The sequence below is a fragment of the Panthera uncia genome, chromosome B4 (assembly GCF_023721935.1).
Source record: "Panthera uncia isolate 11264 chromosome B4, Puncia_PCG_1.0, whole genome shotgun sequence".
In the NCBI taxonomy this organism is placed as follows: Eukaryota; Metazoa; Chordata; class Mammalia; order Carnivora; family Felidae; genus Panthera; species Panthera uncia.
In genome coordinates this window covers 85,617,324-85,635,374 of record NC_064809.1, presented here as the reverse complement: position 1 = coordinate 85,635,374, position 18,051 = coordinate 85,617,324, and the positions used below count along the sequence as shown (strand labels likewise).

Sequence of the window (18,051 nt, the reverse complement as noted above, 5' to 3'; positions counted from 1 at the left end):
CCAAACTCTTTCCTCAACTGGGGGGAGTGCCAGGCTCTACATGGGTTTCCTCTTCTGTGCCTTGTTTTGAAAACTGGTATCAATGCAGTAAGCTGAGGCAATCATAGGGCTTACCGCATTTGTTTCCTATATCTCAAGGATCACTGTTCTTTGCTGCCTGGTATCCAATGTTTTGAGAACCACTGATTTATATATTTTGTCAAGGTTTTAGTTTGCTCAGGTGGAAGAGTAAATCTAGTCCCTGTTACTCCATCTTGGCCAGAAATGGAAGCTCCGGTACTTGTGTTTTATACCCTTTAAATGTAATGAGAGGTACAGAAAACTGGTAAGTAGCAAGGGTTGGAGAAGATTGATGCAAAAATCCAAGAATGTAAACATTTACCAGTGCTCCCCAACTAAATAATCATGCGTCCATTAGGAATAATGTAGCACTATAGTGTTTTAAGATAGTGCTTTCTAACTTACATTCTTCATTTAAAGATGTGAATAATAAACATTTCTTACATAATAAATGAAAACAATCTGTCATAATACACAGTAATAACTAATTATGATAGAATAATCTGAGTTCATTAGGTCAAATCTATTATACAAAGAAATTTTTTTTAACATTTATTCATTTTTTTGAGAGACAGAGAGAGACAGAGCATGAGCAGGGGAGGGGCAGAGAGAGAGAGAGAGAGAGAGAGAGAGAGAGAGAGAGAGAATCCGAAGCAGGCTCCAGGCTCTGAGCTGTCAGCACAGTCAACACAAAGCTTGACACGGGGCTCGAACTCATGAACTGCGAGATCATGACCTGAGCTGAGCTTAACCAACTGAGCCCCAAAGAAATTTCTAATATATCTATTTACATTAACATTTTCCATATTACGTACATTTACTATAACATATTCAAATGAACACATTTACAACCTGACTGAAGAAAAGAAATAATGACCTTTGAGAAGTCCAGAGTTATCAATGGGTCCAGGATATACATTTTGATCTCCCATCTGGTATTTGTCCCAGCTGTCAAAGCCAACATATTTTTTCCACTGTTTGAACCAGCGACTATCGACTAGGTACCTGAAAAAGAAAAGAAATCAGTAAAGGAACTATAGGAACAGCAAAGAAGCTATTTTTGATACTTCATTTTATACTACAGTATATGCCTACTTCAAAGGATTATTGAGAATAACTGTAACGTGACTCAGTATCTGGAAAAAGAATATTTCATTTGTGTAAAGTGTTATTTCTACTGTTCTATAAATATCTACTATTTGAGGACAAGTATTGACATACATGTTAAAAAAAAATCCTTAACAGTACCTCTTAAAAAATGCAGTAACTATTCAATAAAATATTTGACAATTGAACCAATTCAAATGGTAATCTTAAGAATCAATCAAAACAAACTTTAAAATATAACATGGTAAACTATAAAGAAACATGAAAATGGTTCTTCTGCAAAAAACTTACACACACAGTATGTTAATTTTATATATTTTACTCTATGTTTTTGGGGATAAGGAAAATGGATTATTAAAAGTATGCAAGATCAATTATAATAACTATAACACATTTTTTAAAACTATAAAAACAATTAGTTTCTTCACTAACAAAATTAATAACAATAATACTGTCTCCATCTGTTTTTCATACAGTAGTAAAATCTGCTGGGGCAAGGAGAATTGTTTTTCTTTTTCTTTTTTCTTTTTTGGTGGTTTCAAAAGTGTGGTACCCAAGCACTATAAGCTTTACTTTATTGAAACTGTATTCATCTTATTTTCAAATATCTAGAATTGGCTTCTCATCAGATGGCCAGTGACAGAAGAAGTCAAATAATGGTGTTCTAGCAAACAAAATATAAAAAAAATCATAAATGTAAAAAAGTTTACAAATTAATTCTGATTATTTTATATCTACTATGAAATACCGCTTTGCCATGGACTCATAATTATTTTAAATTCTTTACCAGAAATATTTTCCCCACACTTAACTAGGTTTAATCACAAACAAAATCAGGAGTAAAGGTCAACAAGATGTTTAAAGCCCACAAGTGTACTAACACAGGTAAGCCAAGTTTATTTGGAGACCATCATTATTATGTATCTGTGCTTACCACATGCAGCACTAAGTATAGGAATGAAACCCTACAGTTATATCTGAAAATATCTGAAGCAAATTCCTAGAGAATATTCATCAGCAGTTTAATTCCCTAAAAATGGGTTTTGTAGAATTATCTATACACTAGTACCCCAAACCTATAGTCAGGACTATGTAACAGAAAGTCCTCAAACTGCAGAATTTGAGACTTATGTAGAGAAAAAGTTCAGAGACTAAGTCCTAAGAAAACCCTGTTTCTAAAATAAATAGATTAGCAATAACTTTACATGTTAAATAATAAAGAAAATTATACTTAATTGTACCTCATTCACTAAACATCTTTTAGAGTGTCTCCTATATCTAAATAAAATTATTCAGATGTTTCATTTGCTTCCTTTGCAAATTAATGTCACACTAAATGGCCTTTCCTCTGTTTCATCTATTTTTTTAATCATTGTGCCAATTTCATAGTATCTTTATTACTTTAATCTTAATCTTTATTTTTTTAGGGCAAGTTCCCTCAGCTTGCTGATTTTGCAAATTGCCTAAACTATCCTTGGCCATTTGCTCCTCCACATGAATTTTTGAGTCAGTTTACCAAGTTTCACAAAAACTATGATTAAGATTTTGATTGGAATCACACTGAATTTATAGATTAACAGTAATACTATAAATAACAAGCGATTTATAAAACTTACATTAAAACTACTTGGGAAATATTACCAAATTCTATTTATATTTAAAAGATACTTCTAAAAGATGGCATTTTATCTGCCAAAGTATTTAATAAATCCTTTACTGTTATAGTATAAGTTTGTACTGGGTAGTATTCATCTCGTCTTTTGCCATAATATTTCTAGTTCAACTCTCAGATCATGAAGTGACTACTTTCTGTATACTACTACTACTGTAAGAGGATACTCTCTCATTTGATGGATATATTTATCTGCTTTCAACACTACTTTCAATTAAAAAGTCCATCATATTTCTATTATAGGCTACCTATATCTTATTTGTGGAATTTTGTGGTAATGAAAGATGAAGGAAATGTAGGAAAAAACAGGAACATCTATTATAGAAATAATATGTAGACTTCTCCACTCTGGAAAAGAGTAAGAAGGTTCCTCAAAAAATTAAAAATAGAAGAACACTACAACCCAGCAATTGCACTACCAGGTATTTATCCAAGGGATACAGGTGTGCTGTTTCAAAGGGGCACATGTACCCCAATGTTCATAGCAGTGCTACTGACAATAGCCAAAGTATGGAAAGAGCCCAAATGTCCATTGATGGATGAGTGGATAAAGAAGATGTGCGTGTGTGTGTGTATTTATATATATATATATATATATATATATATATATATATATATGTATATACACACATACATACTTTCTTGTATATACACATATATACATACAATTGAGTATTACTTGGCAATCAAAAAGAATGAAATCTTGCCATCTGCAACTATGTGGATGGAACTGGAGGGTATTATCCTGAGTGAAATTAGTCAGAGAAAGACAAATATATGACTTCACTCATATGAGGACTTTAAGAGACAAAACAGATGAACATAAGGGAAGGGAAGCAAAAATAATATAAAAACAGGGAGGAGGACAAAGCGTAAGAGCCTCTTAAATATAAACAACAGAGGGTTGCTGGAGGGGTTGTGGGAGGGGGGATGGGCCAATAAGGGGCATTAAGGAATCTACTCCTGAAATCACTGTTGCACTATATGCTAACTCACTTGGATGTAAATTAAAAAATTAATTAAAAAAAAAAGGAGGGCACTTATTGGGATGAGCACGGGGTATTAAATGTAAGTGATGAATCACTAAATTCTGTTCCTGAAACCATTATTACACTATATGTTAACTTGGATTTAAATAAATTGAAAAAAATTAAGAAATAGTTCAAAATTTAAAAAAAGTATGTAGACTTCTCAAGTATACTCAAGAAAGATAATAGTATTAGATGAAGTTGACAACTAAAAAAAATAATATTTCAAGACATATACATAGATTTGTTATACTATAAAAACTTAACCCCTAATCTGCGTATCTGCCAAAATGTAAGACTCCTCAATGTGAACTGATAAAAGCCTACAACAGAATCAGTACCTCTCAACGATTACAAATAAGTGAAGACAGGACTTAGACATTCTCAACAGCACTCATTTTTCTTTCTTTTTTTTTTTTTTAATTTTTTAATGTTTATTTATTTTTGAGAGAGAGAGGAAGAGCATGAGCAGGGGAGGGGCAGAAAGAGGAAGAGACACAGAATTTGAAGCAGGCTCCAGGCTCTGAGTTGTCAGCACAGAGCCCGACATGGGGCTCTAACTCACCAGTCTTGAGATCATGACCTGAGTCGAAGTTGGATACTTAACTGACTGAGCCACCCAGGTGCCTCTCTCAACAGCACTCTTAATCCTTGGTGTGCTATTAGGATCCAGATGGACCAATTTCAGTTTCTGAGGATTTTTTTTTTTTTTTGAATAGCTAGAACCATTTGTAAAGATTGATTTTTTCATAACTTTTATTCTTAGACTGCTAAGAAAGAATAAAAGGCATGAAATAATAATCTTTATAAACTGTTATAACTTTGATTTTAAGATGAAGTCTAAAATCCTTAACATTGCCTACTAGGGCTTGCCTGATCTATCTACTCCTACCTACCTATCTGGTCTCAACTGGTACTAATTTTCTTTGTGCTGAGATCTAACTACAAGAACTTTCTTTCAGTTGCTAGATACTCCATTTTTTGCCTTACAGCTCCATCTGCCTAGAATATTCTCCTATTGCTCCCAACATCTATTTAGTTCCTATCATCTTTCAGATACTCTACATGTCACTTTCTCAGGGAATCTTTCCATAAGCCTTTCCCATTTCCTCTCAGTTTAGATTAGGAAAAACAAGATGGCAATATCAGCCTACTAGTTATCAAGATTCTTTATTAAGTTAAAGAAATTACTTTTAATAACAAAATAATTAACATTTGAGCTTTATTCTTGGGCCAGGTGCATACTTCTAAGCACTTTAATATATTGGTTCATTTATTCCTTTACCCAATAATGTAGGTACTATTGTAATTTCATAGGCACACAGAAATAACTTGCCCAAGGTTACAAAGTTAGTGCCAGATCTGTGGGTAAAAAATGTGATCATGGCATAGAGAGAAGCAAAGAGACCAATGAAAACAGCACAAAGAAACAAGAATTGGACTCATGTGTATGTGGAACTATGATATATGCCAAAACATGATTATGAATAGTGGGGAAAGATCTGGTTAAATGTGTGGGGGAAAAAATTAGAGCTCTACCTCACATATGCAGTCTGTTCTACTCTAATGTTTGTTTTGAAAACTTGAAAATGTTAAATGTATTTATATACTAAACATGATTAATATATTTGAGGACAATAGCACAAATTTCAGTATATGTTAAAGCACTACTTTAATACACAAGCAGAGCTGGGACTAGGGTAAGGCAGGTAAGATGCCTAGAAACCCTAATAGGAAGCTTCTTCAATTCTGCCCCATAAATGCCTAGATTGCTTTACCATAGTCCTAACACTGACACACACACAAGGTGATGTAGCAAACTACTCAGCTGCACTGAACGGCTTAGGAATGCACAAAGCACACACACTTCAAACCTTCATGTGTGTTATGAGTCACATTTGCCACATCTGCTGTTAAAACTTCTTGGCAGATTCCAGGGGCACCTGGCTGGCTCATTTGGAAGAATATGTGACTCTTGATCTCAGGGTCGTGAGTTCTAGCCCCATGTTGGGTGTAGAGATTACTTAAATAAATAAAATTAAAAAACAAAAACAAAAAATCCCACAACTTCTTGGCAGGTTTCAGAAAACTTTCCTTCCAACTCTCCACAATAACTCACAAGCTGCATCCCTTTAAATCCTACTTCCGCAAGTCAACTTCATCATTTTCAAAAGAAAAATGTCATATTTATTATGGTAGTTCTATATTTCTTAACAATTTAACATATGTAAAACTGTACTATCACTTTTATTATATATATATTTTTAACTTTAACGTTTATTTATTATTGAGAGACAGAGCATGAGCAGGGAATGGGCAGAGAGTGGGGGAGACACAGAATCCAAAGCAGGCTCCAGGCTCTGAGCTGTCAGCACAGAGCCCGACATGGGGCTTGAACCCACAAACCGTGAGATCATAACCTGAGCTGAAGTCGGACTCTCAACCAACTGAGCCACCCAGGCGCACCTATTATATTTTTTAATGTGTCACTGACAAAAATTTTCTGAGTGCTGTGTCCCAGACCCATTTTTCTCATATGCTGTGTTTTTTATTGCATGATTTTGCATATTACACAGTGATTTTTAGGAACACATGCCGTGTTACAACAGAACTAACTGTACAAAAATAAGTTATAGTTGGATTAAAAATGTAAATGTGAAAGTAAAAGTATAATTTAAAAAAAAAGATAGGAGAAAATCCTCATTACCTTAGAATATAGAAGAGTTAAGACAAAAAGCAAAAAAAGACTGATAAACTTGCCAAGGTTAAAATGAAAAGCTTCAACAACAAAGACACCATTAAGTAAAGAGATAACATACAGACTGGGGAAGATACTTATACTCCACATAACCGACCAAGGATTACAATACATGAAAAAGTCCTTTAAGTTAGTAAATAAAAAAAATTCTTTTAACAGAAAAAGGAAAAAAAAGCAACTCACAGAAGAGAAAGTCATAATGGCCTCTACACATATGAGAAGATACTCAATTTCATCAGCAATGGAAAAAAAAACTAACACCGTACCATATTGTTCTGAACCATATCATGAAGCTGGTGAACACAAGCATGTGCACATGTGTCAACAATATTAAGTTGTGGAGAACATGTAGGGTAACAGGAACTTGTATACTGCCACAGGGGAGTAAACTAGAACCTGCTAGTTCCTTCCAACTAGTTTGGATGGTAGTTTGGCAATATCTACTAAAGATGAAGATGTATATACCACACGATCATGTAGTGTCATTACTAAGTTTTACCCTACAGAAACTCTAGCACATATTTACAAAAATACAACTGTAAGAATATATACTGCAGCATAATTTGTCAAGAATGAAAAAGGGGGAAAAAACCTAATATCCACTTTTCATACCAAATATATTACACAAGAATTCTAATGAAAAATACAACTACATGTATTAATAAGGATAAATCTCAAAACTACAATGTTAAACCAAAAAAATAAGACACATGTAATATAACACAAATACATAAAGATAACAGATATGCACACACAGAACTACAGAAAACTTAAAAACATGCCACAAACAGTACATACTATTTAATGATCCATGCATATATTAAAATATATACATAAGATAATTTTAATAATTATAAAACTAAATAAAATATAGAATTTAAAGTAATAACAACCTAATTCAGGACAGTGGCTCCCTCTGACAAGGGAGGGAAGGGGATGGGACTAGGGAAACATACACAGGGACATTCAACTGTTTCTGTAATGTTTTACTTACTTGCTTATTTATTTATTTTTAAAGTTTATTTATTTTGAAAGAGAGAGCATGTGCATCAACAAGTGGGGGAGGAGTAGAGAGAATCCCAGGCAGGCTCTGCACTGAGGGTGCAGAGCTCAATGCGGGGCTCGACCTCACAAAAGAAGCTGAAGTCAGATGCTTAACCAACTGAGCCACCTGAGGTTTTATTTTTTTAAACTAAGAGGTGTGTACACAAGTGTTTTGTTATATTTTCCTTTATACTCTTCTGTCTTCCTGAAATAGGACATTAAACATGGCTAATATTTTCTATTTAAGATAGAATAACAGTTTATATATACGGTATACATATACACACACAAAAATGGAGTCAAATGTATAGACTGAATAATTTTGAGGTCAAAACTGGTAAGAGTTAAGTGACAGTCAATAAATGAAAAGACATTTCCACCATAAAAATAAGAAAATTATAAATACAACTTAGGTTTTTTTTTAAAATTGGGATAGAAATATGTACAACAAAATGTATAAAATGCAGTTTGTTTTAGTATTTATTTTTGAAATTGTAGGTTTATGTTATCTCTTATACTAATCTCATATCTTATATGATCTTTTCCAAATAGATAAATTCACATTTGAATTTTAATAAAAAGTTTACATAAGTTTTGGAGAATTTTCTTTGGAAAAAGCATGATTTACTTGATTATTTCTAAATTTATCAAATTATGCTTCTGACACATATTAATGTATTCATTCTCAAGAAATTATTTCCTTTGGTAACTAAAGCAACAAGTAAGTAAGCCAGAAAAGTAGAATATTTTTCTACTTTGAGATATTGGGTGATATCTCAAAAGAAAAGAAAAGCACATAAAATACAGAAAGTACAGATTATAACCCTTGATATCTGGGAAGATGATATAAGCAAAACAATCAAAAATCCCAAAATTGACACATATACTGATTTTAAGCTGGTTTAAGCTTTAGTACGAAGTATTACTTTATAGATTTGCAACCATCTAAAATTCATCTAAATACCAATCTGCAAATATCCAGAGAGTCCAAAGTGTAGAAGGGTAATAATAAATTGCTTTGTGATGAATGCACTAATTTAAGTTTCTTGCACAACAGACTCTATATCTTATAGATGAGACCAAAGGTGAAATCTATAGAGTCCTTTTTTAATAATCTGAAGACATCTGGCTGTGCTCCCATATAAAATGCCATGAGGAACATGCACCAAAATATGATCAAAATCACTTTATTTATGATCGAGGCCTCTGGCTGTAGCTTAATCACTACCATTTCCCTCTGTTTCAGTGGGTTACAAGGAACTTCATGAGTGTCTCACCCTTGCACTACCCATGATTCTCCACACTAGTACGCTAATATGAAAATATTTTTATCATTATGTTAATATTACCTGGGTTCAAAAATTAGTAAAGAAAATCTCGTGGAGATTAAAGATCTATGGTCTTCAGTCTCTCAAATCCTTCAGAGATAACCCACAATCCTCCAGCATATCTTCAGACAGCCTTCTCTATTTCCAAAAATTTCAACTTTGCCAGTCTAACTCTCTCATCCATTAGGCTGAACAGACAATCTTGCTTCCCTACTTTCTGAGGAAGTTAGATGCCTCTACTTTCTGTCCAACTCTCTCGCTTCACATCTTTATTCTTATCTGATTCTGTTACAGTTTGGTGAAGAATGTAACCCTCTTTAAATCCAAGGTAATTATTTTTGATCCTAAGCTTTGGATTTAATTTCCTTCTGCCTTGTTGGAGACTTACCCCATTAAGAACCCCTACTCTCATTTCTCCTTGTATCTTACCTTTTTTTTTCCCACTCAGCATGTAAAAAGGGCCAATTCTTTCACCCTTTTCCCCCACATCACCTCCCAACTTTTACACTCATTTCCTTCTGTATCTACTTCCATTCTTCTGATTTGTCCTTGCAATCAAGCTTAAGTTTCTACTCCTCAATCCTCACTTACTCTTCACCCTTGTACAAGAAGTCTTCCTACCCCAAAGAGCCCTCAAAAAGTTTCTTACAAATTCAAAGGATTCATAGTATTATGTACCTTATCAAGCCTTTCTAAAGTTAAACTATGTGAGGGGCACCCAGGTGGCTCAGTCAGTTAAGCTTCTGACTTTGGCTAAGGTCATGATCTCACGATTTGTGAGTTCGAGCCCTACGTTGGGCTCTGTGCTGACAGCTTAGAGTCTGGAGCCTGCTTTGGATTCTGTCTCGCCTTCTCAAAAATAAGCAAAAAAAAATTTTAAGTTAAACTATGTGATACTACCTTTTGTTTTCGCTTCCTCTGCTCAAATGTTACTACTTCACAGAGTTGCTAATTTCTTCTTCACTCACTGTTCATACTCTCCAATGATATTGTACTTCATACCAATGATTCCAAAATCTGCATCCCAGGGCCAGTCCTCACATCCTTAAGTCATATTTCCAATTCCTACTAGTCCATGTCAACTTGGTTTTTTCATACATTTCAACCTCCAGTCATTAATCATTTTCACACCTTCATGTTTACTCCTTCACTAAGGGTCCTTTAATAAATGTCATCAATAATTTAATTTCCCAAGCCAGAAACCAGAATACTACCCTGTATTCCTCCTTTCCTTACCCTATAACATCTAGTAACCAAGTAACTTCAGAAAAGTACCTTATTTCTGTACCTCCCCTCCCCTATCATTTTTGAGTGGCACAGATTATTGCAACAGCTGCCCAACTTGTCTTTCCACTTTAAGTTTACTGCTTCCAATTTCCCTTCCATTCTGCTGCCGCAGACATTTTAAAGACACAAATATGATCACGTTGCTCATTGCTTAAATCAGAATTCTACCACATAACAAAATATAAAAGCCTTATATTTATAAAAAGTTTTGTATAAAGTGCTTTCATGTTAATTAGTTTATAGTTAAAGTAACCTTTCCTTTCTTTTTTTATTTAGTTGATGGGGAAACCAAAACTCAGAAAATGTGACTTACTAATGAAATACAACTCTACTTGCATACATGAGTAATGCAAGTCCTATTTTTTTTTTTTAATTTTTTCTTTTTAACGTTTATTTATTTTTGAGACAGAGCATGAATGGGGGAGGGTCAGAGAGAGAGGGAGACAAAGAATCTGAAACAGGCTCCAGGCTCTGAGCTGTCAGCACAGAGCCCCACGCGGGGCTCGAACTCACATACCGCGAGATCGTGACCTGAGCCGAAGTCGTACGCTTAACCGACTGAGCCACCCAGGCGCCCCAAGGCCTGTTTTTCATTAAGCACTCTAGTTTTCAAACTCTAAAGTTCAATGCTTTTTTTTAATACATTAAACTTGATTACAAGTCCCATTTAATAAAGACCTAAAGATGTAATAGATGCTTAGTAAAACCACGTACCATTCCCCTCTTTATGAAACAGTAAGCGTTCTCCTAAAAACGGAAATAGTAGAGGGACATCATAATGTTATTACCAAGCTATAAATAAAAAGTGAAATACTTATTCAAAAGGCATAGTTTAACAACTATTAGCCATTTTACGTATGAAGAAAATAAGTATTTTCAAAGTGCGGCATCTTTGGTAAATGTTAGATCTTTGTCTATCAAGAATTTAGTAGAAAAAGCCTGAGTGTTCACACTACGCCTATATGAGAGTCACACTTTCATGTCAATTAAGGCTACACAAAAAGTGAACACCATCTTTCTTTTAGGAGGTTTTCCAGAATGGTAGGTGAATACTAAATCATGGGTGAATTTTTTTTTTCACATCTAATCTCAATTTGTTTTCATGCTTAGTTTTGCTTACAAATTTTCCTACCTCCCGAAATCAGACTGGAATATATATAATTTCTAAATTTAGAACAGAGAAAGAACTAGGCTATAGAGGGTATTATGTTAGGTGAAATAAGTCAGACTAAGAAAGACAAATACGGTATGATGTCACTTACATGTGGAATCTAAAAAACAAAACATGAATTAAAAAACAAACAAAATGCAGAATCAGACATATAAATTCAGAGAATAAAGTGATGGTTGCCAAAGGGAAGTACTAAGATTAATTCTCTCGTTTAATGACATACTATTGATAATATCTGGAGGTTGTATGATGAGGAAAATGGGTGAAGGTAAGTGGGAGATACAGGCTTCCAGTTATGGAATAAATAAATCCTGGGAATAAAAGGTACAGCAGAGGGAATATAGTCAATAACATCACAATAGTGTTGTATGGTGACAGATGTTAGCCACACTTGTGGTAAGCAGAGCATCATGTACAGAGTTGTCAACCATACTCGAAAGAAAAAGGACTAGGCCAAAGTCTTTGCTGTGAGATCTTAAAGAGGTTAGTGCTAAAACCTTTAGATTGTTCAACTTAGAAATGGCAATTCATTTATTCACTCAATAAATACTGAAGGTCTACTACATATATACTATTCAATATTGAACAGACAGCTAGCAAAATAGCCAAGGTCCCTATATTCACAGAATTCAGAGTCCAGTGGAGGACACTAATTAAGTAATTAACATATGTAGTAAAATACTATAAGTGCTGTGAAGGGAAAGTACTGGAAATTATGAAAATATATAAGGGCTCCCTATTCAGATCAAAGGAAAGCCTCTTTGAAAAAGTAACATTTTAGCATATGAATAGAAGTTATTTCAGAAAGAGTAAGAAAAAAAGCTATCTAGACAAGAGGAACAGCATGTGCTAGGACCAGAACTTTGGGAGTCTGGTATGTTGGAGGAACTGACTAAATGATATTGGAGTTTATAAGGGGGTGGGGGGGTGGGGAGAGAAATGCTAGTCAAGGCTAGAGATGTAGAATGGACTCAGACTGTACAATGCCTTTAGGGTAATAATAAGGATTTTATCCTAAGTGTAACAGAAAACCGCTGTAAGATTTTTAGCAGGGAAAAGACATGATCTGATTTACATTTCATGAAGACCACTGGAAATACCTCACAAGATTACTGGGAGGATCAAATACAAATCAAATCTTTAGTGAGTAAAAAACTTACATAAAGCTATAAGTACTTCAAAAAGGTCTATATTATATCGTGCTAAATATCTGAATGCGTCAAGAAAAACAAATTGTATTGTGGTCTGGACGGAATAGGTTTCAATGGCTCCAAAGTAGCTGGGTCAGTTTTAGGACCCAAAATAAAGTTAATTTTAAGACAGTCGTCAAATGCTGAAAACCTACTATAAGAACTAAAAAGGCCAAGTTTCTTTCTTCTTCTTCTTATTTCTTTTTTTGGTGGTGGCAGGGTAAAGATAGAATTCTATAAGTTGTTCAGTGTTTTTATGCACGCTGGAAGCAAATTTAAGGAAAGATATATAGGGGCCAATAAATGAGAAATAGTTTTAGACACAAAGAAGTTTAAAAGCAGTATGGGGCAATGAGGGAATCTCAGTAGCTGCATTTAGAAAATCATAGAGCTAATGAATGCATAGTTCTTTCTTTTCTTTTCTCCACTAGTATGTTTATACTTACAACTTTTAGATAAGCAGTTCCTCTTTGTCTAATACTGGCATAAATATGTCATTTATTTTCTAAAAAAACCACCTTTTTCTCTGCAACGTATACATAAAATAGTAATTCTTTTACCACTTAGAAAATACACAAATATTTCAGCCTAATTCAACGTAGCACACAATTTCAGAAAAAAACATGTATAACTATTTATGCACAATTAGCAGAATAAACAATTCTCGATGCTAATTCACTCTAAGATTCATTCTCTAACTTAATGATATACTATTTAGATTACATTTACATAGCAAAAACATAAAACCATTTTTAAGACTAAAGGAGGTATCGATAATATCTAGCATTTTAAGCCATTATAAACCAGATAATATACAGGCTTTTAAAAAAAGTACCAAACTATAACTCAGGATTTCATTGTTTCAGTTAAACTTAACCAAAGAAAGCTATGAAGTCCTTTCAAATAAAACAATGGCTTGATTAATCTCTTTATATCTTCATTTTAAATTTCAAGCATTTCCAACTGATTTTCTGCTTTGCACATTAAATTCATCAGTTAGCAAGAACTAATTTTTATGACCTCTTTTTACATCTAAACTAAGATTAAAAAAGGAACTCAGGAAAGAGGCCAAGTAAAATTGTGAAAGTGAAAAGAAAACCCAGAGAATGGAAGAAAATTTTGCAAATCATTTCTCTAATGAGGGATTTGTATCTATAATACATAAATTCTCAAAACTCAGTAATACAAACAATCTAATTTAAAAATGGGCAAAGGATCTAGATAAACATTTTGCCAAAGAAGGTATACAAATGGTCAATATCCATATGAAAAGATGTGCAAAATCATTAATCATTAGGAAAATGCAAATCAAAACTACAATGAGATACCACTTTATATCCACTAAGATGGCTGTAATCAAAAAAAGACATTAACAAGTGCTGACAATGATGTGGAAAAATTGGAACCCTCATATACTGCTGATGGCAATGTAAAATGCGGCATCCACTTTGGAAAAGAGCCTGTCAGTTCCTCAAAAATTAAACATAGACACCCAGCAATTCCACTTCTAGGTCTATACTCAAGAGAAATCAGTTATATCTACCCAAAAACTTGCACATGAATGTTCACAGCAGGATTACTCATAAGAGTCAAAAATATGAACTCAAATTTCATCAACTGATGAAGGAATAAGTTCAATGTGGTATATTATCTATACAGTGAAATACTATTCAGTAATAAAAGGAAATGAAGTACTAATACTTCACGGAAGAAGCCAGACACAAATATCATGTATATGATTCCAAAATATCCAAAATAGGCAAATCTATAGAACAAAAAGCACATTAGTAGCTGCCTAGAGCAGGGGGATTTGAGGAGAAATGGGAGGGGGGGGGCAGGGAAGAAGGGAGCTGCTAACAGTTACGGAGGATTTGGGGAGGGGTGATATTCCAACACTAATTAAGGTAATGGTTGCACAATTCTATGAGAATACTGAAACCCAGTAAAATGTAAGTTTTAAGTGGGCAAACTGTATGATATGTGAATTACATCACAATAAAGCTGTTATTTACTATTAAAAAACGTTTTTAATTTTTTTTTTTTTTTTTTGAGAAAGAGAGAGCGCAAGTGGTGGAGGGGCTGAGAGAGAGGGAGACACAGAACTGGAAGCATGCTCCAGGTTCTGAGCTGCCAGGAGAGAGCCCGACATGGGCTTGAACTCACAAACCATGAGATCATGACCAGAGCCAAAGTTGGATGCTCAATGGACTGAGCCAACAAGGCACCCTTTTCTTTCTTTTCTTTCTCTTTCTTTCTTTCTTTCTTTCTTTCTTTCTTTCTTTCTAAGAGTGGAAGGGTCATATATGTGGATAGGATTATTAGGGATGATTCTACAGAAATTGGTGTTGAGCTAGGTTTTGAAGAAAGTCAATGTCAAGAATTAGTAAAATGTACTTGAAACAATATGAATGATGTGTAAAGCCCTATGATGCAGAAATCAGTAAGTAATTTGCAGGAAATGGGAAACACCATCAGTACCAAAGCAGAGCTATATAAGTTAGAAAGGAGACTGCTAAGAGACTAGAAAGCTAAACCAAGGAGAGAGCCACAGAATATCCTACAGGTTCCTCAGATGGAAAACAGATGAAAGTGCTATTTTGATATGATAAAGCTATCACTTCCTGATTTTAAAACTTGAAAGTATTCTTCTTTCAAAAAGCTGCTTCCATAATATGAGTATATGGCTCAGTTTTAAATGAGCATCATGCACTCAGTTTAAAATATGGGCTTTCGAGTTGACTATCTAGCTTGGGAATCTTTGCTCTACCACTGATCCAAGTGTGACTGTGTACATATAACTCTGTACCTCAGTTTCTCTATCTGCAAAATGAGAACAGGTATAAAGCTCTTAACACGGTAAATGAGTGATAATTTTTGTAACCATCACCATAACTATATGATACATGTAACTATTCAGCTGTACTTCTCCAGAGAATTAAGCTTCTACAGCTTGAAACCCATTCAAATTTATGAATATAAATTTTCCATCTATATCAAACATAAATCTCCTGTGATTAAACTGTTAAACTTGGTCAAGCTTTTTAAACATAAATAATATAAAACAACCCAAATTTTCATATTTCTTTTACTATGATCATTTCACCCTCATCATTTTTAATCTTTTTTTTTGTAACATTTTACTCAAGGAACTTCATGCTCTTTTGACTCGGGTAATTAATTTGGTCTTTAATGCTCCAGGTTTTGATTTAACTGGCTCTCTAAAATTTAGAATAGCCTGAGCCACTCTTGGACTTGCTTGTGAAAGTCTTTGACTTCTTTCACGAAGGAGGTCCTTTCTATGGCTGCTTCTGCTACATGATTTTTCCTAACAGTAAGGAATTATCACATTACTATTTGGGTCTTCTCAAAACTAAAAGGAGAGAAGGGACAGCTAGCTCTCCTCCTCAGGGAGAAGAAAAGGTAGTCATTACCCTCCTTTTCAGGGAGGAGGGCTATAAAGAAACCATGCAGAATCTTACTGACGGAGGTAGTAAAGAGTGTTGTAGGCATAACCAAATACAGGTTAATCATACAGAGGTTTTCTGCCTCCTATTAAAATCTCACCTTCTTTTCTTCTTTTTGAGGAGTTATTCTTCATTAGGCCTTCAGATATGTCATTTAAACTGTATCCAAAACTGAGGTTACTTACTACCAGTCTTATTCTATGTTTCTTTAGTAGTGACTTCTGTGTAAACTGGATGATAAAACTGAAAGGAGCTCCTTCCTTTCCCTTGTTTAAAGAATAGATGGGAAAAGAGGGTGGAGAGATGACTTCGATGGAAAAAATATAAGATATAGAGTATGAATTGCAGTGGAAACTAGGGAAATGAAAATAAAAGGCACAAACTGAACTGAGTCAAGAAGAAAAACAACTGTTTTAGTAACTGTTGAAAAACTCTATAAAGGAGCTAAGGGGAATAATGATTTAATGAAATACTATTTGCAATATATTTGAGTAGTGACAGCATGAGGACGTTTCTAATACTAAAGAGATACTGATAATACCTAGTATTTTAAATCATTATAAACCAGGTATTTAAAGCAGCTCTGAACTCTTCAAAGCATCTATAAAACGAGGTAAATAAGAAAACTTACTCTAAGTATAAAGCATGTACAACAGTGAACGACACAGTGTTAGCATTCAATAAATGTTCGCTAGTGGTGGCATTACCACCTGTGAACCACATGCAAATCAATTGGTTTCTCTGAGCTCAGTTTCCTTACCTATAAGAAAGGAATATAAATACATACTTGATCCTTATTTTAAGGACTAAATCAGATAATGCAAGTAAACACCTTCATTGGTTGCTCTTAACCTTCCCATTATCTCCTTGTTAATATGTCTGATGGCTTCAATTCACTTTTATCAATAATCATGGCTTATTAATGAAGTGATTCTCAAAGTGAGGAATAGAAAAGTGACATTAAACTCATATAATAAAATGGATATATCTAATGACTAATATGGCAAAACTGATTGTTCTCTTTGCAGTAATGCTACTTGAACCATCCGTTTTCAGGAAGATGTTAAAGAGGTATCAATATTTTCACTGTCTTAATTCAAAAGTCTTTTGACTTTGAAAATTCATGAAGAGTTGTTTTTGAAAAACAAAATCACTTGGTAAACATGGAACATAAAATACCAAACTTTCATATTTGCATTTCTGGGCTGGGCTCTTCCTATGGATTCATAGTCCAAAAAGGGATCCTTATGTGTTTGTGGTTTACTATAAGCCAACACTTTTAAAATACAGGCAAGGTAACTAAAACAAAAATATCCTACAAGTTCTTCCTGTCTGCTTGATGTGTTATTTCTGTAAAACTGTATGAGAAGGAGCCATACAGCCTCTAATAAAATGTTACAATTACTGATAAACAATTTAAATTCAAAGTTTCAACAGTAAATCATCTCAATTTCTTTATTTTAAATAAACTTCTGGATCAAAATAACATTTATTCTACATACTGAGTTAATCACCCATTAAACTTTAAATGAATTAAATTTTCAATTTCCAGGAGAAAGACATTACGATTTTTCTAAATACTACATCATATCTAAACTGAACAGTCGGAAAAGACAAGTTGGCAATAAAATGGTAGAATTCTGCTACTAAATATAAAATAGATTCCATTTAAAAAGAAAACATGTCCATTTTTTTTTTTTTGCCTTTTTAAAGTGGGACATTTTAAAATGCATCTTCAAAATAAGAGGCAGTATAGTACAGTGATTTTAGGGCCTGAGTTAAAGCCCCAGACCACTTGGGTTCAAATCCCAAACTGAGGTATTATGCTGAATGAAATAAGTCAGCCAGAGAAGGACAGATGTCATATGCTTTTACTCATATGTGGATCTTGAGAACTTTAACAAAAGACCATGGGGGAAAGGAAAGGGGAAAAAATAGTTAC

General features: G+C 33.9%; 1 protein-coding gene across 6 annotated transcripts in view; it reads right to left on the bottom strand.

Moving 5' to 3' along the window:
* Positions 1-18,051, bottom strand: part of USP15 (ubiquitin specific peptidase 15) — a 117,094-nt gene that overhangs the window by 93,955 nt on the left and 5,088 nt on the right. For all 6 annotated transcript variants that reach the window (XR_007456703.1, XR_007456701.1, XR_007456702.1 and 3 more), the window contains exon 2: positions 938-1,065. Coding sequence is in view for 3 of the 6 variants with exons in the window: in XM_049625878.1 (XP_049481835.1) it covers positions 938-1,065 (128 nt within the window). In the remaining 3 variants the exon portion in view is untranslated. The remainder of the gene's footprint in view (positions 1-937; positions 1,066-18,051) is intronic.